The following is a 22,980-nucleotide window of genomic DNA, read 5'->3' on the forward strand; positions in this document are numbered from 1 at the left end:
GAGACAGGAAGCAAGGAGGAAGGGTTTTTCAGACTGAGTACAAATTTCCATTCCTTCTATAGGCTGCTTGTGTTTTATAGGGTGGTGCTGGGGGTGTGGTAGTCTGATTTTAGGCCAGTATCCATGTGACCTCATTCGTAGCAGAGAGAACACTGTTCGCTCAGAAATTACCCCTGGCAAGCAAATAAGCAAAAGGTTGTATAACCTTTTGAAACATTAGTGCTTGATGAGACTTAAGACCACTGGTTTTACATTCCTATTAGTTTGTGCAAGGCTCAGAAGGCTTGCTAGAATCTGTAAGTTTCACTTGCTGTCATTTAGGCATTTTCATTTAGGTATGTTTTTTATATTTTTAAGAATATGTACCTTACTGACCTGTCAGGCATAATTGTTACCTTGCTAAACGCAAAGACAGCAAAGAGTATGACACCCAATATTGAAGACAGGGACACAACTTGCCCTCTTGTGCTTGATGAGAGATTGATGAGAGATTGCAGAAGGATTGAAAGAAAAACTCAGAAAATATATGTCTCATACTATAATGTCTTTATCAGTGTTTGTGTTCACCAATATGCCGTATGCACACATGTGGCATATTAATGTGCGATCTCCATATACCAATTATTTTTATATGCAAGTTTAAGTACTGGGCATATACTTTACAAAATAAAGTACATTAATTCTGTACAATATATGTATAATACCAGCAGTGATTTTTGTCAATTGTAAATGTATGGCAAATATTTTATTCAAATAACCATTCTAATGTATTTAAGTTGTATATTTTACCACACAGTTAAACATTTGGCTGTGTTTATTAATGGGACTGTTTTAGTCTTTTTGGGTTTATTTGCTTAAAAGCCCTTGCAAGAAAAAAAGTGTTATCTATCTCAATTATTTACAAAGGACAGATTTCACCATGGAGCAAAAGGTAAAAGGTAACATTATGTTCTAGTTTATATTTATTCAGGAGATATAAACTAGAATTTCAGGAGATCAGGAGTTTCAGAGATATTCAAATCCCTGTCTTCCACCAACAATCATTGCATGGTCAAAGTGTATGCACTGCACTGCTGCCACACAATTGGCTGATTAGATAGTCGCATGAATAAGTAGGTGTAATAAAGTAAAAATGTTCCTAATAAAGTGCTCAGTGAGTGCATTGGACTTATTTTTTTACTTCTGCTGATTTAGCCCATCCACTTTTGACATGTTCTGTGTACTGTTCTTTTTCTTTTTCTTGCCTTGCAATTATGTCAGGCTTGAGGTCACGTCTGCTGGTCATTGCTCCTGTCTTCAGCTCATAGGCCTACTGATTCCTCCCACACACCCCACCCACTCGCCTCTCTCTGAGAGCACATAAGGTTTTAACACAGAGTTCTGCTGGGGTTGGTCAGTGCTGTTCTCAAACTTCATCATGTTGGGTCTGAGGACTGTGCTGCTCTACGCGTTTATCGCCACCATTACCCATGGGGCACTCATCATCTCCCAGGACACCCTGTCTCAGGTGAATTTCTGTCCTTTGTCTTTCCTGTCATTCTATTTATGTACTGTAAATAGTCTTACCTTGGGGCTAATAGGGAGGTTGTATTGACTAAACTGCGTCCATAGTGTCATGTGTAACGTGATATATTTTTTTATACACCATAAGCATGCCTGTTTGCAGGTTTCTAGTTGCACTGTTGGCTTGTTTTAATCTTGATCACAAAGTGGTTCCCATTCCTTACTTTCATACAGCACCATTGCCTGCAATAATCTATAAGTTATTAAAGCATAATCGTTTAGGCATTTGTTATACATTAGGAATTGTGCTGGACTGTAATATCACATTGCAACAGGTAAAGTGGTGTCTCTGGCTTTTTTCTTTAATTATATGAGCTATCTTTAATCTTCCTGCTGGGGCTCACATGTGACAGTATTTACCGTGGCTTCAGAAAGTATTCAGCCTATTATGAGACGGATCAGCTATTAGCGCGACAATAACCCAAAGAATACAGCTAAGACAATGCTGGAGTGGCCTTGGAACAAGTCTCTGACTGTCCTTGAATGTCCCAGCCAAAGTCAAGACATAAACCCCAAAGAACTGTGGAGTCTGCAGAATTGGTGGAGAGACCTGAAGATGGCAGGTCACAATCTAACAGAGCTTGAGAGAAATCCAAGTGTGCAAATATTGGAGAGACTTACCCAAGAAGACTGGAAGCTGTAATTGCTCCCAAATGGACTTGTACAAAGCACTGAATTAATATATACTTTTTGGAAAAATATTTTTTTCATAAATTTGTCAAAATGTTGAAAAAGGTGTTTCACTTTGTCATACTGGGTAATTGAGTATAGAATAATGGGCAAACATGGCAATTTTATCAATTTAAATGAAATCTACAAATAATAAAGTGGGAAAATTGTGAAGGGGTCTGAATACTTTCTGAAGCCACTGTATCGAGCTGGGCCATGGGGCTGAAAATGTAAATCATTTGTAAATGAAACTTTTTTAAACAATGCTCCACCTTTTCTTCCAGGATGCTAAGGTTGAGACAAGGCAGCTGAAGGTACTCTCCTCTTTACCTCCACTCTGTAAAACCCCACGCTAACCCAACGACGGAATTTAGCGAGGGCTGAAGGTATGAGCGTGCTTGTCCTTCTGGTGTTGCTGAAAGAATACTAATAGGGTTAAAAATTAGTGGCCCCTATGCGGAGGTTCTAGATCAGCCAATAAATAAACCACGATACAAAGGCAGTAGTACCACTCTGCCTTCTACTCTTTACTGGTCCGGGCTGACCAAGAATCTCCACCATAGGGCCAATACATTCACCTTCATTTATCTGACTCCATTAGAATAATAATTTCCGCTCACTGTATCACAGCGTATAGCACCCGTAGGCCTATGATGGTAAATCCCTCGCCTCCGCATGGTAGTTAATTAATGTCGAGCACAGCCATAGCTATGTTGGTCTGCTTGGGTCCCTAGGCTGTAAACAGATATACCCGAGAGTAGCTTTTCCTGCGACCTCTGTAATGACTACAGATAGCTAGTCAGTTTGTGAGGCGTGCACATAACGCGCGATGTGACATGCGGTGGTACCAGCAGAGGATTGTTCAACGAGTTCTTCTCAGTACAGGATTCCTATAGCGATCAAGTCAAAATTATGAATAAGACATCCACCAAATGGGGACAACTAATCTAAATTATTATTCTAATGGAGTCAGATAAACGAAGGTGAATGTATTGGCCCGATTGTGGAGATTCTTGGTCAGCCCGGACCAGTAAAGGGCGGAAGGCAGAGTGGTACTACTGCCTTTGTATCGTGGTTTATTTATTGGCTGATCTAGAATCTCCACATAGGGGCCACTAATTTTTAACCGTATTAGTATTCTTTCAGCAACACCAGAAGGACAAGCACACTGATACCTTCATCCCTCACTAAATTCCGTCGTTGGGTTAGCGTGGGGTTTTACACCTCCGCCCCGACTTCAACACCTTATTACTGATGCCTATGTGGCATAGTGTCTGGAAAACATATCTCATACAATCCAAACAACAAAGGCGCATAGGCTCCGGAACAACCCAAATCTTACTGGTGCTGACTGTCGTTTTCGTAATTTACGTTCATGTTTTTGGACTGCTTTGTATTCAACAGCTGGAGAAACTCACAATAAGCTCTTCAAATTCACAAATGATCATTGCAATATATATATATATATATATATATATATATATATATATATATATATATATTCATTCACCAGGTGGTGCGCCAGTAGCACCACCCATTCTGCCGCCATTGCAACAGATGTTATTCACAAATCGTATGTGTCTATGTCTTGATATAGTGTGCTAGTATTTGTATTATTTGTTTTGTACATTTTTGTTCATTGTTTTTCTGCAGAAGCGAAGCCCTGACAGTGAAGAGGTAAGAACTATTAAGCTTTCTTTTTTTTCTTCTTTTTTTAATCTATTCATGGCTCCAACTGTATCTATTTATTTATCTTTTATGTTGCAGGTAGTCTGTTGAATTGTGCGAACAAATAAAACAACTATAAAGGCTTTCAGTCACACAATAACATTCAGTAGTAAAATAGCATACAAATGAAGCAATTACATTCGTACACCATTTAGAAAATCAATTAAAAATCTAGTGATACATCAGGTGATTCCAATTCCTTTTTTTGCAAGAGTACTGAAATCCTATTTCAGCTCAGTGTTTACATGTGGTATATCTAAGAAAAAGAGAGACCTGATACCATAGTTACTAAATTTGCATTGCCCTCCAAAAGTATTGGAACAGCCAGTCTTTTTTGCAGTCTTCACAGGCAAAACCCAAGGCTAAAACCAAGAGTAGACATTCATAACTATTTATTGCTTAAACAATCAATCTAACAGGACATATTTGGGCAACAAGAAACACCTGTTCCAATACTTTTTCTCACCTAAAAAAATGATGGTCTGATACAAAAGGTGATATGTTCTAAGTTGTTAAACAAATCTTGGTAAAAATACCAGGAAATAAAAGCTGAAATTCCAATCTGTCATCTCATATACATCTTTTGACCTCAAACTCAATTGTCTTCAGTGTATTGCAAAAACAAAGGAATTGACCTTGCTGTTCCAATACTTTTTGAGGGGACTGTATATGTAATCAACAATGAGGGACAGTGGAAAAGTTTGTTAAGTAGAGCCTTTTCAACAAAATTGATTGCAGTTCCCTTATCTTCATTAAAGAGCTATACTTTTCCATATAAAACACAATAAGATCAATCAAAACATAGTAAGATGGTAAATGGTTGGTATTTATATATTTATATTCATTCAAAGCGCTGTACAATTGATGCTTCTCATTCACCCATTCATACACACTTGCACTCCAACAGCGATTGGCTGCCATGCAAAGCACCAACCAGCTCATCAGGAGCATGTCAGGGTTAGGTATCTTGCTCAAGGACACTTCAACACACCCAGGGCGGGATCAAACCGGCAACTCTCCGCCATACAACTGTTCTAACCGCCTGAGCCAATGTCATCTAGTGATAAAAAGCAATGCACAATGATGCACCACATCAAGAGGCTTGAAAGTGAAAGAGACAGCAAAATGACTTCATAATCTAAAACAAAAATTACAATTGATTGTACTGTTGAATGATTCTCCCTCTTTGTAAGCAGGGCAAGGTGGTGGTACGCAGTGTGAAAGTGGTCTCTAAGGTGGCATCTCACTTTGCCCACACTGTCATGAGTTCCACTGCTATCAACAGAGCCAACTCATCCAAAGAAGTATTCTTTAATGTGGAGCTTCCCAAGACTGCCTTCATCACAAACTTCAGCATGTCAGTGACTTTGTGTAAACCATAAAATACAGTATGTACAGTATATGGCTTTATAATTCAAATAATGGAAGGGATCAAGCAGTATGTGAAATTAGACTAGCAGGAAATCTCCATTGAACTCTCCCCTGCTGAAAATTCCAGCTAAGCGCAGTTTGATGGTGTTTTCTCTCTCTCACTGTGTGTGTGTTTCAGGGAGGTTGATGGAAAGCTGTATCTGGGTGAGGTGAAAGAGAAAACGAAGGCCAAGAAGGAATATCAGGCTGCAGTCTCGAAAGGACAAACTGCTGGATTGGTCAAGTAAGATAACACACTTAATCTGTTCAAATTCATTCAACATTTCCGTGTGGTAGCATTATCCAGAAACCAAGTAAAGTCTTCTTATGAATAAAATCGAGTGGCTAACCACAAAAGACATTTGGGAGGGCTATATATTTGCATTAATGTATGAAATGAGTGGGCAAATGAAGTTTATTATTATTATATTTTTGATATTAATTGCTGGTTGTAAATGATTCCCTCATGGTTAAAGCCATGAAATTACGTATTGCTAAAACAAAGCTACACAAGCTCAAACACAGTGGAAGTGGACTTTTGTTTTCTCACTGAAATGATTTTCTGAGATGTTTTTGAGCTGATACATATTATTGTGGCTGTATCCTGTGTGCTTGGAAAAAAATGGAGCCAAAGCCACAACACTGGACAAACCCCCTTTCAAAATTGATGATAATATCACCAAAATTGAGCACTGTACATTGTTTTTTTTTAAGCTACAGTATGTCGAGGCAGTTTTACGAAAAGGTGCCTGGAAAATCAGGTGCCCGAACTGAAGAATGCAAACAGTTTCAGCAAGGATAGTCAAGTTCGTAGTTGTTATTACAAGCAAAAGTCCATGCACGGGTAAACATTCCAAACAGGCAGAGGTACCAAACATAATCCATAGTCCAAGAAAAGTCCAGTGGCAGGTAATCAAACACAGAACAGAAGGGTTATCCAAAAAGTTTGGGTACACAAAGGAGGTCAGAACACAGAACAAGCAGGCAGAGAACCGCTGGAAAGACCAGTCAAAAGACATTACAATCTGCCAAAGAAACTAGGCAAACAGACGGGTATAAATACACAGACAAATTAACTGAAATAACAAACAGATGTGAGTGCAGGGAAATGGTTAATGAGACACAGGTGAAATGAATGAATGAATGAATGAATGCATGACTGAAAAGAGTGCGGAAAGCAAACAAGGACAAGGGACACGAAAACAAAGCAGGAAACAGAAAATGCTAAGACTGGGGATTTTTATTTGAGCAAATCAAGAACACTCTCCAGGGTGTAGGCATACAGTAGATGTGTCAGACTGCCATAAAGAGAAGACTACATCAGCAGAACCAAAGAGCATTAACGAAAAGATGCAATCCACTGGTAATCCTCAAGAACAGAATAACCAGATAATAGTTGGCTAAAAAGTATTTTTAAAAACTAGAGTCCTGGCACAAGGTCTTATGGATTGATGTAAGGGTGTAATTTATGGAAAAGGGGGGTTACAACCCTGCCAAAGTTTTAAAACTGGTCAAATAATCCCCCCCACCCCCCATAGAGCGCTGCATTTCTTGGGGTCCATGCATTTCAACCTGAGACAGATGAAACAAGTATTAAACACACTGCTACTGTAAAATAACCAAAAAAAAAAAAAGGTTGACCACCTCGCCTGAATCCAGTTGAACATGCATATCACTTGCTGAAGACAAAACAAATTGAAACCGATGATGGCTAAAGTACAGGCGTGACAGTGCATCACCAGGGAAGATATCCAGTGTCTGGTGACACTGATGGGTCGCAAACTTCAGGCAGATATCAATGGCAAAGGATATGTGTTTGTGCCAAATTGTGGTGAAGAATTGCTGCATGCATCTACCTCCCAGGGATTTTGCACAGAATTTTATACATGCCATGTTTGTGTGTTTCAAGGGCATCTGGCAGAAAGATGGAGAAATTCTCTGTGTCTGTGAACATTGCAGCCAATAGTGAAGTCATCTTCACGCTGACCCATGAAGAGCTACTTCAGCGCAGTCACGGCAAATATGAGCTCATGACAAGAGTCAAACCCAAACAGCTGATCCAGAACTTTGAGGTTGGTGACACCATGCAAAAGACATAGTCATATATTTGAAAATGTGCACTTCAGCTGTGCAATATGCCATTGTCTATTTTGTTGTACCTTGACAGGAGTATGCGAGTACTATGTTTCTGTCTTTCATCAACAGATTATAGTAGACATTTATGAGCCTCAAGGAATTGCTTTTCTGGATGCCTCTGGTACTTTCATCAGCAATGACTTACTCCCTCTTGTGGAAAAAACTGTCACTGACACTAAGGTAATTGTCATACTGAAAAAGGAGAACAAATTATGTAGAAACTCAAGGGGATTAACAATAACCACAATAATAATTGGTAGTCTAGCGTCCAATTCCAATAAAAATATTGTCGGTGAAATGTCTCCCTGCCTCACCTCCAAACATATGGCTCTACCCCACTTAATGGCCCACAGCATTACATCTCGGTGTTTATCACAAAAGGTGCACTGACACATGTGGTCTAATAGCCTACACATCACCACATGAAAGGGGATTGGCAAGGTCTGAAAAAATGTGTTGAACCTGCAGTACTGCATGGCTACAAAGAAAAGTTTGTACGCATCATCTGGAGTTGGCATGCATATAAGAATATTTTCAGATCAGTTTTCATGTACAGTCAAGTCTATTTCGTGTCAAATCCATGAAACATATGCACTTTTTATAAATGAGTCGCTTGGACTATTGGTCAATAGTGTTGACCAATACATTTATTAACATTTGTTACATTTATTAACGAATCATAGGGATATTCAAATCTACTTTTTCCCTCACCCCCACTCCCCCAACCAAGGCCCATATCACCTTCTCACCAACACTGGATCAGCAGAGGGCATGCCCAGGCTGTGATGGGACCCTGATTGATGGGGACTTCATTGTAAAGTATGATGTGAATCGAGAGAAAGGCATTGGTGATGTTCAGGTCAGTGACTTGTGCTTCATAATAGAGATTCCAAATTATATAAAAATTAGGCAATGAAATATACTGTTATTAGTTGTTGTTTTTTTAGATTGACCTGGCAATGAAATATGTTTTTTGTTTTATTTTAAATATGTTTTGCTAAATCTGGTGTCCTCAACATAGGTCAAATTCATTCCTATAGATGAGAACTTATGATATGAACTGAACACTAAGCATGGAGAATTGTAATCCCCAAATATCTACATCTTCAGCGATATTAATTTTGAGTAGGCAAAATGCTATGAATATATTTTCCATTGGTATTGTGAGTGGGTTTGTTTTGACAGACAAATAGTAACTCTTGAATCCTTCTTTGTACCTCTCCCAGATAGTAAATGGGTACTTTGTGCATTTCTTTGCCCCCACGGATTTGCCCCATATGCCAAAGAACGTTGTTTTTGTGATAGACCTCAGTATTTCAATGAGCGGGAACAAAATGCGACAGGTGAGTCAGTTTGCATGTGGAGAAGGTGACACTCCTTGATTTGTGTTATGGAAGTGTTTTATTGGGTTTTTTAGCATAGGTGATAATAAATGCATCATTACATGCACAGCACATGGCTATCAGTCATTACAGAAACCAGGTTTGTTTAAATAGGTTTTTAGGTTACTAAAACTTAATATTACATACCTAATATTGTATGGAAGGCTGTTCCAGAGCCAAGGGTTTTCTTCATTTTAATGTCAATTACTCTAGAACTGGCAAACGAACAGCCAAAAGTCCAGAGCTGGCAGAGCTGAGGGGCCTTGGAGGACAATGGGGAGTTAAAAGTTTGCTGCCTTCTATGTGATTAATACAACTTTAAAATTGGTTCAAAGAGAAACAGGCAACCAGTGTAGCAATGCTAATATTGAGTTGATGTGGAAAAATGTTTTTTTTAAATGTATTCAACAGTGGTATGCAGAAGAGCATCTATGAACACACAATGCATCATAAGTGGATAGGCTACAGCAGTAGAAGTCTAAATAATAAGTCTAATAAATACCTAATAAAGTGCTCACTGAGTGTAAATATTGTTTTAATAGTGTATATAATTACTATTAAATGATAATTTTTTTCTGCAAATCATAGGTGCCAAAATTATTCTCACCCCTGGTTTAATACAGCTCTGGTTTAAACACCCCTGGCAAAGATGACCGCCATCAGTATTTTCCTATAATTTGTGATACATTTAGAGAAAACATTTGGATGGATTTTTGACCATTCCTCTTGCAGAAATTTTCAGAATCATTGATATCCCCTCTTCAGGTCAGACCAGAGGTATTTGATGGGATTTGAGTCAGGAGACTGAGATGGCCATTGCAGAACATGGATGTTGTTTTCCCTTAACTATGGGGTGTGTGTGGGGGGAGAGGTGGTCTTAATGCCATTGAAGCACACAAGATGCTTTTGTACCACTGTAAACATTTACAACCTTTCCCTCAGTCTTAGACTTGCATGTTAGGTGTTAACTAAATGCACGTCAGGTGTTAGAGGGTCCCTCAGTAATGATTCTGTCACTCCCTCAGACCCGTGAGGCCTTGCTGACTATCCTGGATGATCTCAGTGAAGAGGACTACTTTGGTATAGTCCTATTTGCCACCTTTACTGAAAGAATGAAACCATCCCTGATCAAGGCCACGAAAGAGAATGTTGAAGAGGCAAAGGAATATGTCAGGAAAATTGATATCCGTGGATGTGAGTGGGAATCAATCCTTTAGCAATATCTTTTTTATAAGTATATACTGTGCTCTCCAATAATGTTTGGGACCAAGACATATTTTTGTCTTGATTTGGCTCTACTCTACAATTTTTTGTGATCAGCAATTGACATGTGGTTGAAGTGGAGATCCTTTGACATTTTGGTTTTACTATCATAGTAAATATTAAACCTTTATTTGACTGGAAAGTCCCATTGAAATTAAAGCCTCTTTTACAAGGGGAGAGGGCCAAAGCTAGGGGTGTGAACGGTTAACCGGTTAACCGAAACTGATTTGTAACCGGTTACCAAAAATTGATAATTGATAACCGATAACCGATTTTTTTTTCTGAAGGTGAAATTGTAAGCTCAGTTTAAAATAAATGCATGTGTATTATTGCGGTTCTAAACTAGCAATCGACTAGCTTCAGTAGTTTGAACAAGCAATCTGGCCATTTCAGGGGGTTTAAAATGCAAACACCACAGGGAATTGAATGCTACAGTATTAGAGTTATCAAAGAATTTCTGTGGCTGTTGGTTGACTTATGGGTAATTGTAAGTTATGTCGTTTCCTAAGATTCACAGAAGATCCGTGTTTATTCGTTGACACGCAAATTCGAAGTATGGCAAACTGAACGTAGCTTTCCACTCTGTATCTACATAAAAATAAAGCAATACATCATTGCACCAAATATTACAATACGCTGTTTACATTGAAATCCACAAGCTACAGTCGTACTAGCAAGCAATCTGCGCCCATTTTGGAGGGTTAAGAATGCAAACACCGCATGGAATTGAATGCTACAGTACTACAATTGTCAAATAATTTCTGTGTGTTTTACATCTGTAGCTGTTAGTTCAATTATGGCTTATTCTATGGCGTTTGTTCATCCGTGTTTATTCGTTGACACAGAGAAGAGGGATGAAAACCAAAAAAAGCATTGTCTTCTTAAAAAAATGAAACAGGGCCTCTGCAATAGTCTTAGCAGATGTATTGCGGGGGGATATCGGATATCGGGTGGCATCGTCTAATAGGACTAACACAAAGCGATATCCTTTTGTGCTCTGCTCTAATGGTCCGATGAGATCCATGCCAATTCTTTCAAAGGGCACCTCTATTAAGGTAATGGATATAAAGGTGCTTTTGGAATGGTCACAGGATTAACTTTTTGACACTCGGGGTACAGTGTACACCACCGAAGTCTCCCCCGTATAACCGGGCAATAAAAAATAAAAGTAGATGCTGTAATTGAACATTTTTCAGAGGAGTCTTTATGTCTTTTGCTTTTGGCTGTGTGTCTCTCTGCATGGCTTTCATTTAAGTCATATGATGTGCCTCCTCCATCTTCCCTTAGATACCAACATCAATGATGGTGTGCAGGATGCAGTTAAAATGTTGCTAGAAGACAAGGCTAACAACAAGCTGCCTGAAAGGAGTATGTCCATGGTTATCTTGCTGACAGATGGGCAGCCTAGTTCCGGTATGTTCAAGTGTATTAACACTGATGTTCTCATAGTCAGACAACACAACCAAAACACACATGAAAATACTGTTACTAGCCATTACTAAACAATGACAGCATGTGACTCACATGAAAGAATAGTATATATACAAATATGGCATTATTGGGAATGGTTTTTAAGTGTGTGTTTGCTTGTGCCTGTGTGCAGGGGAGACACGGCTTGACAAAATCCAGGAGAATGCACGGAATGCAATGAATGACAGCATGACATTTTTCTGCCTTGGATTTGGCTATGATGTTGATTATGATTTTTTGAATGTGATGGCAACACAGAACAATGGATTGGCCAGAAGGATCTACGAGGACTCTGATGCTGCCTTACAACTGCATGTGCTGACCCCTTATTAACCCCTACATTATTATATTTATTTTATTATACAGTACCCTTGCTGTAATCCTGTTGTATACCTACTGGGCTCTAATTTAAAAGTACTACTATGTAGTTAATTATACTGCAAGAACTTTGTGTTATTTTTTATTCTTTAACTGTTTTAGAGTTAAATGGACACAGAGAATTTCACTGTGTTCAGGACTATACTGTATATGTTTTGTCTGTGCATGAATGCATACGTGTGTGTGTGCATGATTGTGAGCTCATAGATGCATTGTTCTCAAACAGTTATCTGTTTTAGGGTTTCTACTCTGAGGTAGCCAGCACTTTGCTCTCTGAGGTAAACATGCATTATCCAGAGAATGCTGTTGACTCACTGACCAACCATCACTTCAAGCAGCTCTTCAATGGATCTGAGATTGTTGTAGCTGGCCGTCTGGCTGACATTGAACTGAACAACTTCCTGGTGGAGGTGTCAGCACTGGGGGTGAGATACATTATCACTGTTTTATGTGTTTTCATGTGTATGGGAATGGTTCATGCTCACCTATGTTACTGAATGACATGAAAAAAGGAATAAAGTAAAAACAATGCAAGACAGGCCTGACACATGCACAGATGGTCACCAACATCCACCGTTGAGAAGGACAAGAGCATGGAGAACACATGCTTGTGTGAATTCCCAAATCTCAGTATTTTACAGAAGCCAAGTCATGAAACAGGTCATTCCAGGAAAGGAGGAAAAGAAAATATATATTTAGTTAATTTTCTTATTGTTCTACAGTGCTTTCCACCACTATACATTATCTTGCATCATATTCAACACCACCCTAAAATAAATTCCCCTTCTACACACCACTATATTTACTTCCCCATGATAATGCACAATGCCCAGACTTTATGATAATTTTCTCCCCAGTTGGAAGAAGATATCTCTTACAAGGGTCAAGCCAACACCCTGGACTGGAGTGTGGTGTTCCCTGATGACAAGTACATCTTTGGAGACTTCACAGAGCGTCTTTGGGCATACCTCACAATCCAACAGTTGCTGAGCAAGAAGTCAGTATGAATCGCTGTAGTAACAGTACATGTTACTTATGCCCTAAGGCAGGAGTGCCACCCGGATCCCCAGAATTGTACACATCCACTGTATCACATTTGAAATCATATTTCAAGTCTGTGACTTTCCACCCTTTCCACCCTCTAAATAAAGGCACCAACTCACAGATTAGAAATGTCTCTGTCATATGGAGGGATTCTTCATTCTGCCCTCTCTGGATGTGTGTCTCCACAGGGACAGTGGCCCAGAACACGAGAGGGCGAATGCCACCGCCCGGGCTCTGGAAATGTCCCTGAAGTACAATTTTGTCACTCCGCTCACCTCCATGGTGGCCACAAAACCCCAGAGTGACGAGGCCCCACCGGACACACTCATCGCTGACAAACTGACTGAGGGTAGGATTTGGAGTTGGGAGGGCAGGCGGAACAGCCACAGTAGCGTGCAATGCTCACAGACTGTTGAGCTACAGTGTAATCTGCTTTCATAAGCAAAATCACTGAGAGGCATTAGAAATTCATAGGGTCACAATTACAACCAATTCAGGCTGCTGTTGGTTAACTGTTCATGATCTTCATATCTAAACAGTCTAATCTCTGACTGGTGCTCCCAAGCATTGATAAAAGCATGTTTTGTTGACATTTTGTTTTTGATGTTGGTTTATAGGTGAGCGATCACATTCAGCTCTTGGTGAGTATTGGTCAGCAACAAAACACCCCCTATTTACTTTTTTTGATTCTTATACTTTTGTCCATTGCTCTTTCAAACCAGATTTTGGAGTTTTCTGAAATCACAGTCAAATTCAGACAAATGTTAGCAGTTTGGCTTGGCAATTGGTAAATATACTGTGCATTCCATGATTAGACCAGTAGTCTTAGGAAGGAAGTCTAAATTTATGGAAATTTCTGTTGTCAGTTGCCAAATATTCAGGATTACATTACATTATTGGCATTTGGCTTATCCAGAGCGACGTACAGTTGAGTAGACTAAGCAGGAGACAATCCTCCCCTGGCGCAGTGCAGGGTTAGGGGCCTTGCTCAAGGGCCCAACGGCTGTGCGGATGTTATTGTGGCTACACCGGGATTAGAACCACCGCCCTCGTGTGTCCCAGTCATTTACCTTAACCACTACGCTACAGGCCGCCCCTGCAGGATTAGCACGTTGGACACATGAAGTTGGACATACGATGGGATATGTGCTGTTATACTTATCCCCACCTGTCCCACAAGGTGATAACGACAAAAATGCATTTCTGATTCCAGGCCAGACCAGGTACACAAGCCCATCATATCATTACAACCCTGTTACAAGCGGTACGTCCACAATTGGGATTTCCTTTCCTTTACTTCCTTTAAATATTATTGTAAGGTTACACATGCTACATTATCAAATATTTTGCTATTGTGTATTTGGTGAAATACAATAGTATGAATTATGTAATCTGACCAGTTTAGCCATCCATGGCAAAACACAAATACCATACAACAACTGAGCTTACCAGACAGCTTGCTTGAAGTGAGCAAGCCTGTCTACATTAGAATGAGCTGTTTTGGAGCTGCAACTCCTGAACTTTTCTGATATTAATTACCAGTGGACGGTGACCCCCACTTCATCATCAATGTGCCAGAACAGAATGACTCTCTGTGTTTCAACATTGACGATGCGCCTGGAACCATCTTCAATCTGGTTAAAGACCCATTGCCAGGTGAGATCAGGGGTACAACCAGTAGTACAGTACTGTGCAAAAGTCTTGGGCACCTGTATAACATTCTGTACAGAAAACATTCTTTCAAAAAAATTCAATGAAAGGTCCTACATAAATGTACAATACATTTTACATTACATTTTAGTAATTTGGCAGAATAGCTAAAAACTGAATCAAATCAATATTTTTTGTGACCACCCTTCGGTGTTAAAATTGCATCACTTCTCTGAGATAGCCAACACTGTCCTTCAGTTCTATAAGACTATCAGCAGGGAGGTTGTTCCAAGCATGTTGGAGAACTTGCCAGTTCTTCTGCAGACTTTGGTTGGCTCCTTGCTTCTGATCTCAGACAGCCTTGATCAAGTTTTTATATAAAAAGTAGTCAATTGCTTACAGTAATATGTTACTTTTTAAAATGAAATACAAAATGTCTGTTAAATTAAATATTTTGGAAAATGAATATTTGTAAATCTCAAATGTGTTCTTTTATACTAACACACACCAAAAAATAAACATATATATAATAAAGTCTAGGGTGCCTAAGACTTCTGCACAGTACTGTATATGAAATGAGTGTGTGGGGAGATGCAATTTGCGTCATTCCTGTATAGAATGCATGTGGTGTGGACAGTGCGGTTTTGCAGAATGTAGGCCATGAAGTTAGAAAATCACTACAAAAAATTCCATTCCATCTGACTTTGTGTACTCACAATGATTGTAATTCTGAATAACTTGGCTTATTCAGTAAAACTGTTAACCTGCTATGGTAAGGTTGCATCGGTTGTGCTGCCATTTTGATGGTGGGTTGAACATACACATCGCTGCTGGGTACAATTGAGAGATGCAGTCCTGATGTGTGCCCTGTGACCCCTGAACCCCCTGCAGGAATTGTGGTCAATGCGCAGACTATTGGGGACAAGAAGGTAGACCCTGGGAGCAGAATTAATACTTACTTTGGCCGGTTTGGGATCCTTCACAAGAAGCTTGGGTTCCAGCTGGAGGTGACCACCCAGAGTATCACAGTCTTACAGAGCGGGACACAGACTTCACTCTCCTGGTCCACAACTGAATCCTTCAAGTGGCCCAGGTGAGCATTGAGTAAAAGTTCTTCACCAGTCTTCCCAGGCAAGCACAGACTTTGGTCCAACACCATGTCCTTCAAGTGGCTCTGGTGGACAGTTATTTGAGCCTTCCCTTAGACCCCAAAGATGAGTGCAATTATGTGGGTGCCAAAAGATTAAGGTCTAACAAAGGATTTGTTTGTGTGGAGTATGTAAGTAAAACAAAACCGAGATACAGGCAAGGACGCTTCTACAATACAAACTGGAAAACTAATGGGCTCAACCCAGTCATAGGAAGATGTTGTCTGACCTATGCCAAACTAGTCATCAGTCCACCCCAAAAATCTTTTGTCATTTGTGCATTTTAGAGCAGTTCATTTAATTTTGAAAGGACAACATATAACACACTAAACAAATGCCATACTGGGCACTTCTAACAACATTAAAAACAAAAAGGAGGACGTATGAAAAATGGAGATGAGTCCACAAAATGATCACTTCTGCACAATATTGTTATTTAAGCAGCATCCAGCACCCACAAAAAATATTTAATAATGTGACATGGCCATACACCATCATGTGAATCACATGAACTACAATGCTCTGTCTTGCAGCATTGACCTGCAGGTGACAAAGGACCGAAGTCTGACTGTCGCCCTGAAGGACTCGGTGAAGTTCATCATTATCTTGCACAAGGTGTGGGAGAAGCATCCGTACCATAGGGATTACCTGGGTTTCTACACCCTGGACAGCCACCTCCTCTCCCCCGCTGTTCATGGCCTACTGGGTAAGACCAGGGGCTGGGCTAGCTTGGGGAGTCATTGAATCCTGCCTGTACATCTGTAGCTCACTGTGAACTGATTTTCAATGTTATTTTAGTTGAATAACACATAATAAGTCTGTGTGTAAAAATAAGTCTCTGAACCTTTTTCTCCCACATACAGGCCAGTTTTACAATGGTGTGCATTTTGAGATTGGTGAGCTTCATCATGGAGATTCCCCAGACAAACCAGATGCCACAATGACAGTGAAGGGATCCCGACTCTCTGTTACCAGGTAACAAAAAATTACACAAACATCCCTGATTCAGGTGCGTGCACACACACACACATACGAACACACACACACACACACACACACAACCAGACTGCAATACTACATTTTGGAATCTCTGTTATTCACATGCATTGTGTGGCTCTGTGGTACAGGGGCTGGCAGCGGGACTTCCGTTGGGATGTGAAGAACGGGGAACGTGTGCCATGCTGGTTCATTCACAACAACGGCACAGGACTCATAGAAGGCACAGCCAGTGACTACATTGTTTCTGGAATATTCAAAACCAGCTAAGCTGCGCCAAATCATTTCATTCTGATATGACATGAGCGCTGCATTAGGCTTTTTGCTATGGATGACCTCTCTTTACATTCCATTTTCTGCTGTATTTGAAGACTTTGTGAACACACACCTTTGATGTGCGATTACTTGGTAAGCTGTAAAAAAAAAAAGCTGTGTCTACGCGTGTTTGATAAATCTGGCGGAATTTGTTAGTTCGGTTCCGATCACACATAGCTTTGCACAAGGATTTCCTAAATTCTTAAAATGTGTTTTGCCATAGACAAGGACTCAGTTAATCAAAGTCTGAAAAGCTAACATTGGGTCTGTAATTTGGTGAAAGGGACAAAAGATTAAAGTGTATTAGGCCAGCATACTATCATCTACAGTATGAAAATGTTTACTATCTATTTCATTGTCTTCCTCTGCACCTTATCATGTCATTAATCGGCAGATATCAGGTTCAATGGAAACAACCTCAAAGAAATGTGATGATGAACTCTCTTTGTCTGACTTGTTTGCAATCACAAAAATAAAGGGAAGCATGGATATGTATAAATATATAATTATTTTCTCATTCCTAAATTTTTATTAAGAAAAAGGAAGAAAATAATAATTCTGAGGGGCCAAAAGTTTGTGTGCGTTCATGTAGGTATTGGATTAATGCAATTTGTTGGCTTTAGTGGCAGTATTACAATGACTACATGCCCTAAGGTTTGTGCAACACAGCCTGTCTCTGTGGCATAGTGTGGATGAAACAAAACCCACAAGTGCTTTTCAGAAATACCAGGGGGCAGTGGAATCCCTTCTTGACATGCTTTTTGAGCTGCAGCTGATGTAATCTCCAAGGGCTTGGCACTCCAGCACATTGGGCAGATGTGCTACACTCTGTGATGCTAGAACAGTGGAGTTTACCTTTGCACCCCTGCTACGCAGCTCACATCTAATGCACAGCCAGTCAGTCCTAACAGATTGGGACCACTTATAGCCTGCGTTTGTGAGTGCATGCATGCATACTACATTACATTATTACATTATAGACATTTGGCAGATGCTCTTATCCAGAGCGACGTACAACAAAGTGTATATTACATTACATTACATTACGTGGCATTTAGCAGACACTCTTATCGAGAGCGACATTCAACAAAGTGCAAATCAAACACAAGAACAAGTGCAAAGAGGACCTGAGAGGACAGTACAGTTCCGAGTCCTAGTGTAAACATACAGAAATTCAGAACCCTTGAAGAGTACAATCAGCTTTCAATATACTCATAACCAAGTTTAGTTTCAAGTGCTAAGAGTAACAAATAAAACTAAAATAAGATTGGGCCTTGTAGATTAATCTGACAATGGATCATATCAATAAAACTAGCTCAGGCTGACCCCTTAACTGCCAGGAAAGCTGGCACCAATGTTTTAAATTTGATGCGAGCCGTAACAGGCAGCCAGTGGAGGCAAGTGAGCAGGGGGGTGACGTGGGAGTGTCTGGGGTGGTTCAGCTCTGGATGTCACTCAGGCAAGCAGAGATGTGGGCTGAAACCTGTGTAAATGGTAAATGGTAAATGGTTGGCATTAATATAGCGCCTTTATCCAAAGCGCTGTACAATTGATGCTTCTCATTCACCCATTCATACACACACTCACACTGACGGCGATTGGCTGCCATGCAAGGCAACGATCAGCTCGTCAGGACAAAGTGCATACCCATAACCAGGGACAAGTGCACCGAAAGACCCTCAAGGGAAGTTTATTTTCGAGTGTTAAGAATAACAAATAGAACTAAGATAAGATTGGGCCTTGTAGATTAATCTGACAATGCATTATATCAATAAAACTATATTTTTTTTTACTATATATTTGTTGGATACTGCAAGGATTGTTTCTCCTGAATATTTTTTTCATCCTGTTCAACAGGAAAATTTATCAGGAAAAACAATTCTTGTAGTATCTACTGCATATCTGGCAGCAGCCTGATGGTTTGATGCTCATTTGATACTTTGGTCCCTTCCTGACTTAAAGCCATAGGCATGCAGGGTCTGATGACCTTTGGAGTGTCTGGGAAGGTTGAAGACCAGACGAGCTGCTGCATTCTGGATGAGTTGGAGAAGTCTGATGGAAAATGCCAGAAGGCCAGCCAAGAGAGATTTGCAGTAGTCCAGGAAGGACAGTACCATAGCTTGGACCACAAGCTGGGTTGAGTAAGGGGTGAGAAAGGGGTGGATACTCTGGATTTTGTATAAGAAGAATCTGCATGACCGGGTCACTGCCATAATGTTCTCAGAGAGGGACAGTCTGTTGTCCATCACTACTCCGAGGTTCCTTGCACAGGGCGTTTGTTTCACCGGAGTATGGTTGTCCATCCAGCTTTGGATGTCACTCAGGCAAGCAGAGATGTGGGCTGAAACTTGTGTATCAGATGGTGAGAAGGAGAAAAAGAGTTGGATGTCATCAGCATAGCAGTGGTAAGACAAACCATGAGCAGTAATAACAGGGCCAAGGGATTTAGTGTGAAGGGTGAAAAGAAGGAGACAGACGACTGAGCCCTGGAGAACACCTGTGGCAAGGGGATGAGGTGTCGATTCTGTACCAGCCCAGGCAACCAGGAAGGAGTGACCAGAGAGGTAGGACTCAATCCAATTCAGGGCCGTGCCACAGATCCCTGTTGGGACAGCTGGAATCTAGCTTGAACCAGTGTCTGCTCCCGCTGGATACCTTTGTGCTGGTCTGCTGTCTATTGCCCACCAGTTGGACATTGTATCGTTGCCAGCATGATGACCTTTAACCAGCTAAAACCGGGCTGGAACCAAACTGGAATTTACAACAGGGAAAAGTTTGGATCCACAATGAATTGACATTCTGATACCTCAATATTTACCCCTCCCCCTCAATGTGGTGTATGTTGTCGTGAAAGATATGGCTGAATGTTGATGAAAGTATCAAAAGTTTGCCTTTTTGTTAGGTGGGTGGGGGGGAAAACATGCTTGACACTGTGATGCAACATATTTACTCACCACTAGATGGAAGCATTGGTTTTCAATGCAAATTTTTCAATGTGTGTGCGTACTCATACGTACGCGCATGTGTGTGTGTATGTGTGTGTGTGTTTAGATTATAAAGAAACCCCTGCCTGTTTTTTTGGGCTGCAACTCAAAGCTGGTGTCTTCCAGCTTTGTGACCTTTTTGTCATACATTTCCAGATGCATACTGTCCCTTTGCACACATTAATAAATGTCTTCTTTAATGATCTACTGTGTCATATTGCTCAGTTCCCCAGGACTAAATTGGATAACTGCATAGCTCCAGCATCACAAATACACAAACATACCTGATGCACATACTTACAGTCAGGTCCATAAATATTGGGACATCGACACAATTCTCATCTTTTTGGCTCTATACACCACCACAATGGATTTGAAATGAAATGAACAAGATGTGCTTTAACTGCAGACTTTCAGCTTTAATTTGAGGGTATTTACATCCAAATCAGGTGAACGGTGTAGGAATTACAACAGTTTGCATATGTGCCTCCCACTTTTTAAGGGACCAAAAGTAATGGGACAAACTAACAATCATAAATCAAACTTTCACTTTTTAATACTTGGTTGCAAATCCTTTGCAGGCAATTACAGCCTGAAGTCTGGAATGCATAGACATCACCAGACGTTGGGTTTCATCCCTGGTGATGCTCTGCCAGGCCTCTACTGCAACTGTCTTCAGTTCCTGCTTGTTCTTGGGGCATTTTCCTTTCAGTTTTGTCTTCAGCAAGTGAAATGCATGTTCAATCGGATTCAGGTCAGGTGATTGACTTGGCCATTGCATAACATTCCACTTCTTTGCCTTAAAAACTCTTTGGTTGCTTTTGCAGTATGCTTTGGGTCATTATCCATCTGCACTGTGAAGCGCCGTCCAATCGTCCAATTTCTCCAAAAGACAATTAGGTTCCTATTTTTTCAGTGCAGTAGGAGAGATTTGTCCACATACCCCACCCAGGGACCACTGCTTTCTCCCATGAGACAGACAGAATGCCTGAAGCACCATGACCCCCATGTCACCCTGTGCCTTTCCCAAACTGAGAAAGGAAGTGAAGACAACCAGCGCAAAATCACAACCAGACCAAAATCACTGTGGCTGTTTCCTGACAGTGTCTGTTTTCTAACCCAGCCTAAGTTTTTCCTGCATCGTGAGGGCCTTCAGTCACAGCCTCTCCTGTGACTGTCTCCTAATGGACAGTCAACAATCATGTTTTCATGTAAGGGGAGTAGATGGCAGCTTGATTTTCAAATTGATATTAGTCAGAATAACAAAAATGCCCTGTTGCCAGTTCATGCATCTCAACCTATTTCCCTCACCTGTACATAATGTAATTTTAAAATGCCACATGTAGAAAATGTGCACCAACTTATATACGGAGCAATATGCATGTTGAATTACCTGCAGTAGATTTGAAGACCTGTATCTGCCTGCATCCCTGACATGTCGCTCTCACTGAAAACCCTTAAGTCCCCCGAACATTCCTCATGCAATCATCCTTCTCTTACAATGTGACTTTATCCTTATACATTTAGACTGTGAGACCTCATGCAATATGTCTGTCAGTACAATCAAACCTTTTTCATATTGTAGCAATCTCCATAATATTATCTGTCCTAACCTACTCAAAACTTCCTATTAGACTGTCTTAATACAAGCAGACCTTTTCCACATTAGTCTCCTTGGTTGACAATCTCCTACAACGGGCAAACCTTCCACACCATGTGACTGTCTTCCAAAACAATTGAACCTTGCACATACTGTGCATAACTGACCAATCAAGCCATTCCCAATTAAATATTAAATGGCCCTGTGTTAACTATGTCAGCAGGAATATGTCTAAAACAAGTCTTGTCCTCAGGATGTTATATTCTTCTGCTTAGTTGTTTGTTTGTTTTGCATCATTTCATCTTCTTCTCTCTGGCTGTTTCTGTTGAATTGTAAGAATCAGGTGTGGCTGTGTGAGTGGAAGGAGAATGGGGGGAGAGGTTGGAGTATTGTTAGCTTTGCTGCGTTGTCAAAGAACAGCCACTCCCCTCTTCCACCTCCTCCTTCTTCTGACTCTCCTTGTTCCATCATTGCCCAAACCCCCCTCCTTAACCTTGTGTTTGGAGTGTGTGACAGTTGTGTGTTCGGAGTGTGTGACAGTTGTGTGTCCAGAGTATGTGATAGTTGTGTGTTTGGAGTGTGTGACAGTTGTGTCACCTACAAAAAATCATCAGACCCTACACCCCTGCCAGACCTCTTCGTTCAGCCTCCACAGGCCGCTTGGCACCTCCCCCTCTCCGAACCTCCACCTCACACTCACGACTACTGTTTGTTCTGGCTCCACGGTGGTGGAACAAACTCCCCGTTGAGGTCAGAACGGTAGAATCTCTCCCCACCTTCAAGTGCAAACTGAAGACGCACCTCTTCAAGCAGCACCTCTCCCCATCCCTCCCTACCTCCCTGTGAACCTTAATTGTTGTCTTTGTGATTTACGTTGTGTTTCGGTATTTTTTAGTTGGCTAGGTAAGCAGTATTTGGATAGTTGTTGTTTGTTTATTTGTTGTTTAAAAAATAAATAAATAAATAAATAAATAGGCCCTGGTCCTTATCTTTGTTGTATGGGTAGCAATTGAAGTTGTACTTCCCTCTAGGGTCTTTCAGCGCACTTATCCCTGGTTATGGGTATGCACTTTGTTGTACGTCACTCTGGATGAGAGCATCTGCCAAATGCCAATATTGTAATGTAATGTGACAGTTGTGTGTTTGGAGTGTGTGACAGTTGTGTGTCCAGGGTATGTGACAGTTGTGTGTCCAGAGTATGTGACAGTTGTGTGTCCAGAGTATGTGATAGTTGTGTGTTGCAG

General features: G+C 40.6%; 1 protein-coding gene across 2 annotated transcripts; it reads left to right on the plus strand.

The window, feature by feature from the left end:
* The first annotated feature begins 1,355 nt into the window (after nucleotides 1-1,355).
* On the plus strand, nucleotides 1,356-17,658 carry LOC133109948 (inter-alpha-trypsin inhibitor heavy chain H3-like). 2 transcript variants are annotated; one of them, XM_061219730.1, is made up of 22 exons: nucleotides 1,356-1,507; nucleotides 2,517-2,546; nucleotides 3,886-3,909; nucleotides 5,154-5,317; nucleotides 5,510-5,614; nucleotides 7,280-7,442; nucleotides 7,576-7,686; nucleotides 8,237-8,365; nucleotides 8,733-8,849; nucleotides 9,914-10,082; nucleotides 11,439-11,564; nucleotides 11,755-11,936; nucleotides 12,239-12,424; nucleotides 12,857-12,996; nucleotides 13,232-13,392; nucleotides 13,661-13,684; nucleotides 14,257-14,307; nucleotides 14,586-14,699; nucleotides 15,585-15,786; nucleotides 16,375-16,547; nucleotides 16,705-16,816; nucleotides 16,969-17,658. In XM_061219730.1, the coding sequence occupies exons 1-22, from the start codon at nucleotides 1,418-1,420 to the stop codon at nucleotides 17,105-17,107; spliced, it is 2,712 nt and encodes a 903-aa protein (XP_061075714.1). In that variant the 5' UTR covers nucleotides 1,356-1,417; the 3' UTR covers nucleotides 17,108-17,658. The 2 variants fall into 2 exon arrangements, with proteins under 2 accessions (XP_061075714.1, XP_061075715.1); XM_061219731.1 differs by having other exon boundaries at nucleotides 5,157-5,317.
* The last annotated feature ends 5,322 nt before the right edge of the window (nucleotides 17,659-22,980 follow it).

Source organism: Conger conger, chromosome 14 (assembly GCF_963514075.1).
Source record: "Conger conger chromosome 14, fConCon1.1, whole genome shotgun sequence".
Classification (NCBI taxonomy): domain Eukaryota; kingdom Metazoa; phylum Chordata; class Actinopteri; order Anguilliformes; family Congridae; genus Conger; species Conger conger.